Source organism: Dermacentor andersoni, chromosome 6, assembly GCF_023375885.2.
Source record: "Dermacentor andersoni chromosome 6, qqDerAnde1_hic_scaffold, whole genome shotgun sequence".
Classification (NCBI taxonomy): domain Eukaryota; kingdom Metazoa; phylum Arthropoda; class Arachnida; order Ixodida; family Ixodidae; genus Dermacentor; species Dermacentor andersoni.
Window position 1 is genome coordinate 56029413 of NC_092819.1, and position 14178 is coordinate 56043590.

The window sequence follows — 14178 nt, forward strand, 5'->3', positions numbered from 1 at the left end:
ACTATAAATTGTGAGTTATCACAACTGACAAGAAACTTCCTTTATTCCTTTATTCTCGCCTGCTCATTCATTCCAAGCACAAACCTGAAAGCGCTCTTGCACCAGAATGTGACAGATAAAAAGCCGCTGCAGGTGTTCTTACCTTGTGTGTTCGGGCACCATGGCAGCTGTGGGCATTTGGCATGTGTTTTCGTCCTCAATGCGAGTGACATTAAGCCTATAAATACTTGGAGAGTTAGATTGGTCCATGAAGTATGGAAGCGAGAAGACAAAAGACCCGATTGCCATTACAATGGTTCCTGGAAGACAAAGTCATTTAACCGTTAAACTCTGGAAGCAGTGAAGAAAAGAGACACAGCACAGTGTCACAGATAAGGATCGCAGCTTCAAATTCAGCTCTTTCTATAATTATACATATCTGTATTGTGACTAAAGTTAGCACCAACTCTTTTTTACGCTCCTTTACAGCGAAGTTGTATATTGCTAGCCGATTCGCCCGCCCATCTGTTGCCTGTAGGATGAAAACTCCTCCAACACCACCCCATGCGCATGCGGGAAAAAAAAAAGAAAAGGAGAAAGAGAGAGGGGGAAAAGAGGCGGGCAATTGGCTGCACCAGCAGTGACATCGTTGCCCTCCATCCCAGCCGAGCACGGATGCATCAGTATCTCTCCGGTTCCGAAATGGGTAGGCCACGCGCCATACGTACTCCTTAGGAGCAGGCAGCTTTCGACCAGCAACGCCGCAAGCAGAACCGGGAACAAGCTCGTCTACAATGTGCTGATGCTGCAGCCCAGGCACAAGAACAGGCTCGTACTGCCAAGCGCAAGCAGCAGCTGCATACTGAAGATCTGGCAGCCTACCAAGCTGTTGTTTAATGAATCGTCGGGATTAACCCAGCGATAAACACTGGGGCCGCACGTTTCAGCTTCACTGGTTAACCATATATATGGGGTGCTTGGGCGGGGACTTTTTTCTTCTATCTTCATTACTTTCTTTTGTCTTTGTTTGGTATGTTATCTTCTTTTATTTTAGCTTGTGAACCAAGGAATCAGGTGCTGCACCAAGATATTTCGGTTGGGCAGGCAGAGTGCAATTCTCCATTTTCGTAAGGCATGTAGGAGGGCACTCAATCACTTGGCACTCGAAGGTGTTAGGAATTGGGCAATGAGGGGCATGACAAAATACTGAAGGTTGGCCCCCCTCGCCCCCCCCCCCCCCCCTTGCCTACACCTCCCTTCCCAGAGTAGCCCCTGCAAGATATTTTGCCATGTTTCTTTCGATAGAGATTGTGTATATCACCTTCACCTTCCTTTATTCCTTTGTCTCAAGATGATGAATGAAGCACAAGCTTATCTAATATTTATCTAATTGACTACTGCCACAATGCAAATGGTAGTTTTTAATAAAAAAATGTAATTAAGAACATTGCTGAATACAAAAATTAGATTCGAATTGTACTTTAAAGGCATAAACATCAATTGGCAGTTGGGGATGCAAATAGCAGGTGCCATTTTATTTGTTCTTTGTAAGCTGCTCAGAACTGTGCATTACATTTAACAGCCATTGGCTGCAACCGTTTACTTTTTCCAGAACTGCTCATTGGGGATTGGCAGAGCATTTCCCCTGAAACGCTGTGACTGGAAGTCACACTACTGTCTCTTAGTCCAATGTTGTGACTTTCCAATAAAGGTCATATTACAAGATGCAGTGAAAGCAAGCTTACCTTTGCCAATCCAAACAGGAATGTGCCTATGGCTCCCAAGGTAGCTCACAAAAATAATGGTCAGCAGGTTTCCAATCTCAAATGAACTTGAAATGGCTCCTGACACTCGACTAGGGATATCAAACCTCTTCTCGATTGTTGTAATTACACTGCAACAGAACAGAATGTGCGAGTGAAAAACACTGGCATGATATGACGGAAGAACGGCATACAATTTTTCTTGGGATTTTCCTAACAAGCTGCCACTTCAGTTTATGATGCTACAGATAACAATTCTTATGCAATAAAAGAAAAAAGAATTGTAACATGACAAGCTAAATTTTCAGAACAAAATTAAAGAGATGGTCAGAATGTGGCCATGCCAATAAACATCTGCTCGATTAAATAGCAATGCTTTCACTTAGTTTTCAGTCTTGGCAGCATAATCGGCAGCTACCACGAGGTATGAAATATGCTTGTATGCCATAGGAGAGCTCTGTCATTCAGTAATGCCCATGCTGATGATTACAACAACAAAAAATATGTTTAATATACGACGTGTGGTCGTCATTTTGTGTTTTGAGAAGCCAAGCTAATGCTAACTTTTTCTTCACCCACTACATGATGGCAGTCACATGATTTCACAGCTCATTTAAATCTTACAAAATTGTGCTGTTTCGTAGGTACAGTCGACTTCCGTTAATTCGGCCCTGCCTGGATGGGCAAAAGTGATCGAATTATCCAGCGGGTCGAATTAAACAAGATGCAGAAAGGACACCAGAACACTGCTGATTAATTTGGCAGTAGTAACCTGATTCTAACACGACCCCGAATCAAACGCACGCCCACTTTCTATGTGTCCAAAGTAGAAAACTAATGTACAAATTACACTAAAGCTCCTAATAAAAGTAGAAATGAATGGCGCACCCAATTTTTAGGAAAGAAAATGGGGCCCATGTGTAACACCACGGCACCCGGTTTCATAAGGTCAGCTTCACCGCTATACATGTATGTTAGGCGGGAAAGCATACGAACGCCGCAAAGACCGCGCAGGCTTATTGTCAGTCCAATTTCATCGAAGAAAATAGAAGCGCAGTGAAATCTGGTAGAATATTTAAGGGTTCCAGTGCAGTCCCTGACTTTGGGACCCTTGTCTGTATATTTATTTTAACTACCTAAGTGTATCAGGAATGAACTGAACTGAAACTGAAACTGAAATACTTTAACCAGGAATTGTGAGCTACGGTTATTGCTTGAAAATCTGCCTAGGGCAGGTTGTAAATAAGCGTTTTTGATAGCAGATGACTTGTGTTCAACGCATTCACAGTCCCTAAACTCCGCTGAGACAGACGCTACCAATAAAGGGGTCGATATTGTGGTCACCATATGGTTCAGGTGCGTGTGTGCTGACTGGCCAAACTGGAATTATCCAACAAGGGCCAATTTTAGGATATAAATAACGAAAGTTTGGGCTCATAGAAATGCACGGGCACCCGTCGGTACTATCGGTCGGAATCGAATTAACCATAAAAATCGAATTAACCGGAGTTGAATTAACTGAAGTCTGCTGCACTGACACTCAACTGTCAATATGTATACGTCTTTAAGCACTCACCTATTTACATATCCAGTAGACAACGCTTGCTGCAGGGTAACCAGCAGGCACGACAGAAACACAAAAACTCTGATGTTGGCAAAGTACTGTAACCACCGTGGCCGACAGCCAAGGATGCCGCACTCTCGCAAGTTTGGGTCCACCTCATCTGGAAGAAAAGAAATAAAAGCGAGAGCACAATCAATATACGATTAGATACCTCACGCAAGTGAAGTGTGCCTCAGCACATGGCCAAAGGCAAGCAAGCACGTGGTACCAGAGCCGATGCCAGGTGAAGTTGTCGGGTTTGCACAGTAATCCCTGAAACACCTCGTCAACTGAGGATGCACAAGATGTTGCTCCTCGGTCTCAATTAAAGGCCACGGAGGACTGCGGGATCACAACACACAGCCATGCAGCAGCTTCGCACATTTGCTAGTTCCCATCACCTGAGCAATAGACAATAAGGAATAGCACATAAGGAGGCTTTCCCATGCACCTAAGATGCCCTCACAATGACAGCCGAGCTCCCACTAATAAATGTGCTGAAGCAGTAACAGTTATATTTTGGAAATTTCTACGGTGTTAGGTGGCAAGCCCCGGCCCATACACTGATGCCTTATTTACAATTGTGTTCTATGCCATATTTACTATATTCACTATTTATCTAACATGAGGTCCGTCATCTTGGTGAGGTTGGGCGAGATATGTGAGGAGAAGCGCACTTGCGTACTTGGCCTGTCATCTACAAGCTGCTGTCTTCAACTGACGTCCCTGCGCTTTGCACTCTTTGCCAAAAAAAACTGATCAAGCAAGAGCTGAAAAGTGCAATGAGCCTTTTCACACCTTCAGCAGGGCTGGCGAATCACATAGTGTGTGAATCAGCTGGTTTCCGCACATGTATGCTATTAGCTGAAGTCAATGGCTTACCGTTTCGGCCTAACCGCCTGCAGTCAAGAGTAGTTCGTTACAGCAACTAGGGCGTGTTTTCCATTTTTTTTTTCCTCATCCCTACAGAGGACGAGGAACACCCGGTAAAAAAAAAAAAGAAAGGAGGAGACGAGCGCGTGCCTTATCCTGTACTTTCACATGTGTTTCTGGCCCCATTTCGCTAAGCAGGCGTGTTTCTAAGTTACGCTCTCGTCGTGGCACGCAAGGGGCCAGGGAACTTTCGACAAAAGACGGCACGCCATTCAGGCTGCGCGCAATTTGTCCCGCGACGTATCGCGCGAGCCGAGGTCCACCACAGATGTGACGTGACCTTCTTTCTCCCTTTCTCTCTCGCTCTGTCTCTCCAGCGCTCCGGGTAAAACGGCGCCTCTGGCACCGAGGCCCGTTGAAAGAAGTTGGCGGGCCTGTCGTCGTCGCGTCTCCAGTCCAGACGCTCTATCAGCCGACGTCGCAACCAGACGGCGCGCATCGCGGCAAGAACAGCGCGCGAGCCACCGGCGTAATTAGGGGACGCTCGCGCTCGGCGTCTCGTGGGAAAAGATGCGTTCGGGATTAGACGGGATTTGTGTGCCACTATGCGCTGGCGCGCTTGGTCGCTGTCTGTCGACGCAGCAGTCCCCCGACCGTGTACGACGCCGTTCCTGGATAAGCGTAAGTGGCTCTGGCACAATAAGCGCTGCCGAGTGCGTGTCCCACGGCTCGCGATTCGAGTTTGCAACAGTGGGGCTTAGAAGTAGAGCCTCTCCGCTGGGAAGAAAGTGAAGCTAGAGAGAGAGAGAGAAAGAGGAGAAAGGGGAGAGAGCAAAGGTTACCTGTTACAGAGCCTAAATGGCAAGCCTCCCTAGCCGAGTCCGGCGACTGTGTGCCGTCGTGCCTGCTTAATTTGAGATTCTGGCGCCACAGCACGGACGACACTACAGGACGGTGGCGCGCTTCTCGGCGATGACGTAAGCGCGGTGCTTAAATTCCGCATTTTTCAGTGATCTGCATCTCTTGACAGACCGGTGCTGAGACCCAGCCGTGTGCTCGTTCTCGAGCACAGCATAACGTGCGCCGGACCGCGCCTCGCATAGCTTAAACGGAGCGCGTGCGTGGTGTTTGACTCGGGCTGTACCTTTTGGGAGCCGTACTGCCTCGCACAACTGCAAACAGGGCCGCTGCACTGGACCGCGAGGCTCGGAATTTGCTCTTGAACGATGCCTCTACTTCGCCAGAGAATCACCACTTACGTAATTATCCTTGAAACAATACGGCTAACAGCGCGAACAGACGACCACAAGAAGACTAAAAATAAAAATAAAACGCTTGTGTGTACATGTCTCCCTTCTTGTGGTTGTCTGCTTGCGCTGTTACCCGCATGTTTCATGATTAACCCACTCGCCCAAGAAGAAGCATTGACGTAATTACCCGCTGAATTTATTGCGCACAGTACTGCGAATTCGTGCACGTCGTTCTGCGCACCTTCATCGTGTCCCGTTTATTCGCGCTCCATATACGCAATTTTCAAGAGCCGTACGGGGCTACCAGGCAAATGAAGCTAAATGCACAAGGAAAATGAACATCTTTTTAAAAACCTGAAATCTGTAATTAATTATGAGTGACTGGAAAATGAGATAAGGTGCATATTCTTAACAAAGAAAAAAAAGGGAAGTGAAAGTGAAAAAGAAAGAAGAGCTGTCTTTCATTTCTTCCACTAACCTAGCCTAACCTATCGTAACCTAACTAGCACATTGATTCATGCTTCAACTCATTTTACTACGTGCTTTTCAATCTAACAGTCTAACAATCTAACAGCCTTCAAGGACGAAATCACGGAGTGCTGCTGGCACAACCCGCTATAGCCAACCTTATCCACTTATCCACGCATTTTCTTCTACCCTCATCAACAAATAAACAAACTAGACACCATTCAGTCACTAGTTCACACACTTAACGCGAATGCTACACCCGCGTCAACATGTGACGAGAACACAACTGGCTGACACGCGGTACCCGTCAGTTTAAAGGGGTGTACGGTAGCGCGATTAAAAGACGGGACAAAAGAAGACACACAGGGACACACACAGCGCTAACTCACTGACAAGCCCATATTGCAACCCTCGTCACGTTAAAGCTACGAATCTCCGCTGGGCGGCTGCCGTATACCGGTATACACCTGCTGGCGTGCGCAGCAGGCGATCGATGCCGTAAACAGCCGCGCCTGCTGCTTGCTTCTCAAAGCATGCGTCTTTTCTTTTCTTTTCTTCTTAGACACGAGCTGCAGGATCAAAACAAGGGACCACGAAAGCAAGGAAGTGCCGCGCCCACGTATGTTAGTAGCGTGCATCCGAATTCATCGCCGGGAGAGGAACAAAAACAAATCAGCGAAGGAACGACCGGCCACTGCCGAAGGCGATGCATTTTTTATCAGTCAATTAAGACTGGCCACAACTTGATACACCGCGAGGTGAAACAGAAGCATCGTAGAGCACGCGCGCAAGCACATACATACACACGTGCACACACACATAAATCGGGAGGTTACGCTTAAAAACAAGAAAAAAAAATAATAAACAGTAAGCAGAGGAGAACTCCGCAGTGAATTATTCAGCAAGCTCAAGAAAAATAAACGGTAGCTGCGACTGTGTTTTTCTCTATCTTTGTTTTTTTTTTCTTCGCCAATCTTTTCATTTTGGTACTAAGCCTGTCTTCTGCTCCGCGGCGTCACTTCGTCTTTTGCCTGCGCCCAGCACGTAAGCTCGTTAACTTGAGAGGCGAATGCTATTCACTTGCATCGAAGCAATCCTAATCCGGGTCGTCGAAAATGCGTTCGCACGAGATACAGAGAGAGAGAGAGAGAGGAGAGGAGTAGATGGAACAGAATAAAGCAAGAAAGGAAAGAGAAATGCTGAGCTTGCATTAACTGAAGCGTTAATTTTTCACTGCCCCGTATCGCTAAGTGCGTTAGAAGCGCCGCGAAGGCCCTTATGTGCATATATAACGCACGAGTATTTTCTATCCGTTTGGCTTCGTGCGCTATCGAGTGAAATACTTGACGTCAGGAATGATATGAAGTGGAAAAGTCGATCGTGGAGCTTGGCTCGAAGATTGCATTAGGCCCGTCCCCGCCTGTGATGCGCGCTTTTGCACAGACATTTTACCTTAAGAACCGAAATATGCGTCGTCTTTTTTTCCTCATAAAGATTAACAGAAAAGTGCCCTCTCATATAGGTAGCAGTCTTTGACGCAATTTGTCTTCGCGTCTGGCGCTGCGAACACGCGAAATTCGCAGTGCAAACGTGCGTTATTACTTACGCTAACGTGCGTTATAGGGGTTCGACATTAGCAAGTTACTCGTCTTCACTTTAGTTCTGCATTCGAAAAGGAAGTGAAAGAACTCGCGGACGCTAAGGACAGCGCGGCGGGCGGCACTGTATATAAGTTTGGTCTGTGAAACCGTGCAAACTGCGCGGTGAGCGCAGACTGTTGGCTTTCACCGAAAGCTTCACTGCGCGGCCACTACGATAACACATATACGCAGTTCGTGCTCAATTGGAAGTCGCCGCGGCGGAAATGATTCGCGAGCATCGTGCTCGAGAAACGACTGCACATCCGCTGGGAGAAATCGAATCGACGGCGCGGAAGGAAAAAGTCTTCTCGGTCACCGTATACAGTGTGCGAAAACCGCGCGCGCAAGAAAAAAAAAAAAAAAGAAGAAGAAAGAACTGAAGCCGCAATCGACGAGAGCTACATGGAACACCAAAAACGGGGTGAAAAGCCAGTAGTCAAGGCGAGGACGCCTACATACATACAGTCAGCTGCAGTGATCGCTGGCGCGCACCGCTCATTACCCTATGACTCATTACCCTACGAAGTCTTGCATAATAAATGCCGTTAGACATCACCGGTGATGTGCTGCGAGGTGTCAAAAGTGGCTAGCGGCCGTCCCCGCCCGAGAATCCTCAAAGTTTACGCATGCCTCTCGTCTCTGGCGACGAATTAGCGCATTAATCGAATAAGGTGTCTGCATAAACTGCATTGACGAATTTTTTTTTTCAATTTTATTCACCTGAAAGTCAGGAGTCGACCTATATTCCACCCCGACTTATATTTCGGTTTTTGCGGGTGCGTACCGGTCAAGTGGAACGAAATTTCGGACAGCGTGTAAAGCCATTTCAGACAGTGAAGATAAACAAGCAGCCTCCGTGCTAAATTCCACGTCTCATATACGAGTGGATGTGCGATGAAAGGCTCCCAAAAACCGACGTTTTTTTATAACGAAACTAACAAAAAAAAGGAACAAACAAAAAGTCGCACTTCACCCGCCGAAGTTTGCTAGCAGGATACGGCGTGTGACCCGCGTACGCACTCAAACGCGCGGACGACACGTGCGCAGCCACGGCCGGGCTTGAGGAGGAGACGCCCGCTCGCCTGCACCCCCTCTCCTAGCGCTTGCTTGCTAACGCGACCTCAGACACCGGGCGCGCGCATCAGGCCACCGTAAAGGCATCGCAGGACTCTTGACACCATCCTTCTCTCGGCTCACCCTCGCAAGTACGGCACGCGGCGCGCGGTGGGATCTTATGGACTTCATACGGAACCTCACGGCGACGGTGAATTTTGCGAGGCGTGTCTATATTACTGCTATCACAAGCTATCAAAATAAAAAAAAAAAACGCAATCGTTACCGCTCGTCGCAAATGACGGTGAACCCGGAATGTTGAGAACCAGCGTGGCTTTTCGACATGGCCTCCGAGATCAGTCGGAAAATCTCCGAGACCATGGTTTCAAATGTGCACCATATCGGCTAAGCATCACGTTCTCGCGTCGTATACTTAGGTGCTATCTAAATGCTCTTAATAAGAAAATTAGACATTACCAGCCCTGCAGATTTGCCAAGTTTGCTTCAATAGGATGTGCTCGTCTATAACAAATTAACGAGTTTAGCCTAAGTGAAATTTCGTTGCAGTTTGTCTTTAAGCTCTCACTGTCTACTAGACTAGGATATGGCACGTCTCAGCGTCAAGCTTTACATTTTGTTTTCGCATCCCTTCAATACACTGGCATAACTGACATCAACGTAACGTCTGCTGGAGTGTATTACATGGACACTAAAAGAGAAAAGTAATTTGAATCGCACAAATACATTACTCTTTTACAGTATACTAAAAAGCCACTCTTATCAGGAGAAGACGTTTCGTAAGCCAGAAAAGACGCACGATCGAGAGAAAAACTGGTGGCAACGCCCCCGGTAGGTTCCTGCACCAGCCCGACATGACGTCATGGGTTTTGACAGCGTCTGCTCAGGCGTAGTTAATTTTTTCGCTACTAAATAACTTGACTAAATTTTGTTCTGAGAGCGCCGACGACTAGGCAAGCTTCGAGAATTTCTACTGCGCCACAAGGACCCAAATGCGACAATATACTTTGAGATCTGTGACGTCATAATGACGCACCGGCACGGAGGCTTCGGCGCAAAATTCGAAAATTTGAACTTTGACCTACTTTTCCTCTTTAAATAGTCCACCTATTTCGAAATTTACGAAGAATGGAGTTTCGGAAGAATACTTTATCACTATAAACTGATTCACTGTTTCCCCTTTATTGTCTCTTTAGGTGGGGCGATGCGGGGCATAAGAAGGTTCCCACCCACGAGATTAACACACGTGTTCTTTGATATATGTCATTCCTATGCTTCCATAATGTGTCAATTACTACATGTTTATTCACTGATACGCATCATATATTTCACTTGCTTGTTTGATACGAACTTCAATTATTGTAAGCGCCTTTCTTGTATTTAATTATCCACTTCACTAACTTCGTGTAATCTGATGTCTGTCACTGCTATGTTGCCATAATGTGTTACTTACTATATTGATTAAACTACTAGTGGGAGGCTCCTCTGACAGTTTTTGTAACTCCGGGACCTCCTCCTGCACTACTGATGAGTGACGAAATAAATATGTGAGTGATAGGTCGAAAAAGAAACCTAAGGCGCGGTGGCTCACCGAGGTCCGGCCTGAGCAGGCGCTCGCCGCGGTGTTCTCCTCCCGTCCTGGCGAACTCAGCTGCGCTGCTGTAGGTCACTTCGGACAACGGGTGGTGGTGGTGCAAGTGGTGCAGATGGTGGTGACCCGAGGTGCTCCCGCCCAACCCGGACAGCTGCAACCGGGGAAAAGAAAAAGAATACAGACACAGCGGGGTGCATCAAACAAAGGGTGCTCTCGCGGAGCCCAGCATCACGTGAAAGTTTCGAAAATGAAAGTTGAGACATTATTACGCCCTCTGCCGCAGCTGACCGTTGCAAATGTCTGTTTCTTCAACTGAGATGTATCATAAGAATGACGCATAAATTTGCGATAGATTTCGTACTAATTTAAAAGAAAAGAAATACGAAAGTAGAAGACTTGGGCGCCAGTGGGAGTTGAACCCACAACCTCTGGGCGACGCGAAACGCCAGTTAAAACTGCATTTCGTACGTGTGTCCTTCTGTGCGGCTGCTCATTGCTGCTCTGGATCCTTAGAACTTTATCATTGAACACACACACCTGTTCAGTCTATGACCTCTGCTGCTCCTCGTAAGGAAAGTAAGGGAGGTGCATATGAGAAAGGGCAAATGAAATAAAGTTAGTGATGAGCACAGTCTTGATGTTAGAGTATACGGCAAGCTGTGTTACACGCGCCATGAGGCCAGCGCACCTTTGGTGCCCGTCGTTTGCTATAAGTGTAGCTGAAGTTGGGGACGCTTCAGGGGCCTCGACGGAGATCGTAAATGGAATTCTACAGTGCAGGAAAGCCAACTCTTACGCTACGGAAGAGGACGACCCCTGTGGGTTTTCTATTCCCACCTTTTTGCTTGCGTTTTTCTTGAACCCTCCTGATTTCTTGCAAGAAGTAAACAATCATGCAGTCCGCAAAGCAAGATTATGGGACACGAGTTCCGCGACAGGTCAATTCCTGCCCTGTTAAGGCATGGCGCTTCTAATTTGATGGACCTAAATGTAGGTCGCTGAAACTACTACAGACGAACTTTGAATCTGAGGCTGTCAACGTCGGAAGGTTCCAGGGCATTTAGGTTTTTTTTTTTTCCCCGCAATTTCCGTGTCCCGAAAGGTTTTGTGGCCGACTGTACTTCAAGCTTCGGCCGGAAAATATCTCTCGCTATACCACCGAGACATCAGTGACATTTACGAAAATAGAGTGCCGGATCATTCCGTTCAACTCGCTGCTAATTGCCACATCTTCGGGAGCATTAATGCTGACGATGTCATCAGTATTCTTTCTTGCGTCCTGAACCGCAAAGCGATTTGCGTTCATCGCAGCTAAACGCCTTCGCGTAAACCGGATAGCACAGAGCAGTTCCGAACTGTATAGGAAGGACTGTCACATCCTAATTGCCCGTTGCAGGCGCGCTCTTTGGAGGCCTGGAAAAAAAAAAAAATCGAGGAAGGCTGCCGCACTGTATTGTCCTTTGCCGGCGAAAAAGAAGACCCGCAGAGCGGAGAACAACGCTGACGTCATCAGGAGCCAAGCTCCACTAATTAACGTTCGAAAATTAACACCGAGTCTAGCGGCGCGTGAGATGCGGGTGCGTTAGATTCTTTCCGCGAAACGCTCTCGTTAGGGCAGGCGAAACCTTATCGATCCGCGTTGAAGTGGTCCATTAAAGGGAGACTCCGAAACAAGTTTTATCGAGCGAAGCCCTTCTTTGGCTCTATCTCTCCCTTTCACCCCCCCCCCCCCCCCCCCCCCCCGGTGCAATTTGCGTGGACGACATGTCTGGCCGAGTAAACTGGGGCAATCCCGGGGTGCTATCCTGGACGCTGTCAATTCCGCCATGTTGGCGTTTTCAGCCAATCAGAGGGGCCGTAGCAGCCCCGTGGGCCAATCCGAGCGGACAAGATGCCGCATTCGACAACGTGCCGGAACTTGAGAATATCCGGAGACGGCGCAATCAAAGTTGACGACTCGGTCGTCAAATTCCGATACGAGTGGACGATACGCGTGCTCGCGAGTTTACTAATGCGGTTTGCAGCGCGGGCCGATGCCGAAGGAAGTGCAACGTCACAGCACCCGCACGCAACTCCCAGCCCATCAACCATTAGGCTTAACCAATAAGTGCCCCCAGCAGCACATCAGCAGGTCTACACCGCGAAGCTGTCGTTTGACATCAGCAAGACAGCATCACACTCCGATTACTTCTGAACAATTTCTGTTTGGATTGGAAATGATTTTGCTAAACTGCACTTATACTACACTATAAAACTGACTAACTTACTGACTGAGCTATATATATAGACTGATAGGCTGACTGGCTAAAGTAACTGGACTGGCTGGTCTAGGCGCAAAGACTAAACCGATAGGCTAATCGACATGACTAGATTGGACTGGAGTGACCGGGCTAGGCAAGACTATAAGACTGCAACGAAGACAAGAATATAGACAAGAAGACAAGAATGGACCATAGACTGACTGAATGGCTGACTCATCGACTGATTCATCGACATCGTCCACCGATCGAAGAAGCTGGCCCACCTGGTGGTGCCGTTGCTGCCACTCGTAGAGCGGCGCCAGCGCCAGCGTGGACTCGGACTGGGCGAGCGGCGGCAGCGTGGTGCCGTGGTGCGCGTACAGGCCCATGGTGGTGTAGATGCTCAGGTCGCGGGGCCCGTAGTTGCCGGCGCTCTTGGTGCGCCGGTGGCCCCGCGCCCAGTGGGGCTGCTGCTGGTGCTGCTGCTGGAGCGAGCCGTGCGGCGTGAAGTGGGAGTCGTCGCGGCTCATGAAGCACGGCGCCATCTTGGCGCTCAGGTCGAGGCAGCTGGACGTCATCGTGAGTGTCGTCGGATGGGGGAGCAGCGGGAAGGTACGGGAAACGGGGTTGAGGTGCGGAGGGGAGGGGGTAAGGGAGGGGGAGGGGGGGCGGCCGCTTAGGGCCTAGTGCAGAGCCGCCGGCACGACTCCCGGCCTTCTCGTCTCAGGGCAGCCGCCGACGCGACCCCGCATGGCTGCAGCTGGCACCGCCGCTGCCGTCTCTGCTGTAGTCTTCGGGTGCTGCGAGCTTCACGGCAACTGGTGGTAGAGAAAAAGAAAGAAACGGGAAAAAGCATTGTGAATCGAGGAGTGTACTAACACATGAGCGATTAATAATCTGTGCTTAGTGTGTACATCACATGTAGCACGTGCCGAGGCTATTCACGAAAACCTCGAATTAGAGAAGCACCGGTGAAAACGAACGAACGAGAAGCATCCCTACCTATGTTGGAGGGGATTCATTCGGTGTAAGAGAATAAACAAAGGTCCGCAAACTACAAAAGATATAGCAGTAACGAACATTTACCAGTAGTAGTGATAATACCTGGCGCTCTTTGGCCACACCTGGCCATTGAGATAATAAAATCCAACGATCATCATCAGTAGCGATAGCACTAGTAACGTTTCGGCTCTTGTAAGTCAGTCGAAACTATGATGTTGGTGACGGTCACCGTTCCAATCTTTTGCTTTTCGCGACAAGACTTCGCAAAAAATAATCGACTGATAGAAGTCCTTAGATTATACCGGCCCAGATTTCCGATTTGGGCACGTTTCGAAAGAAACGCTAAATAAACCGGGGCAAATTCTAAAACTGAGGAATCAAATCGAGAAAAACGCGAGAGAAAGAGGCAAATCAACTCAATAAGTGCATGTCTTTTTATTAGGGTGCATGAATTAGACATGTGGATATACACTGCTGAGAAACAGTGCGTATATCCGGGCATTTGTAAACAAGCCTTCGGCAAAACACGTGAACGGATAGGCTATTTTGAGTACATGTAGTTCGTTCCCCATTGTGAACGCAATCAGGAGGAGCAGGCGAAACTGCGGAGCGTTCAAAAACTGGATCACGCAGCGACCGCACGCGCAGCTGTTGAGGACGTTGATCCGCTGGCTGCCGCAGAAGAGGTGACAGCG

The 14178-nt window shown here is 48.2% G+C and overlaps 1 protein-coding gene across 2 annotated transcripts in view; it reads right to left on the reverse strand.

Annotated features, from left to right (window-relative positions):
• Oatp30B (Organic anion transporting polypeptide 30B) overlaps nucleotides 1-14178 on the reverse strand; it is a 253853-nt gene that overhangs the window by 25477 nt on the left and 214198 nt on the right. For both annotated transcript variants that reach the window (XM_050171658.2, XM_050171656.2), the window contains exons 4-8: nucleotides 12766-13299; nucleotides 10239-10392; nucleotides 3319-3466; nucleotides 1725-1873; nucleotides 143-299 (exon numbers count right to left, since the gene is read on the reverse strand). In XM_050171658.2, coding sequence (XP_050027615.1) covers nucleotides 143-299; nucleotides 1725-1873; nucleotides 3319-3466; nucleotides 10239-10392; nucleotides 12766-13059 — 902 coding nt within the window. In that variant the 5' untranslated portion in view covers nucleotides 13060-13299. The remainder of the gene's footprint in view (nucleotides 1-142; nucleotides 300-1724; nucleotides 1874-3318; nucleotides 3467-10238; nucleotides 10393-12765; nucleotides 13300-14178) is intronic.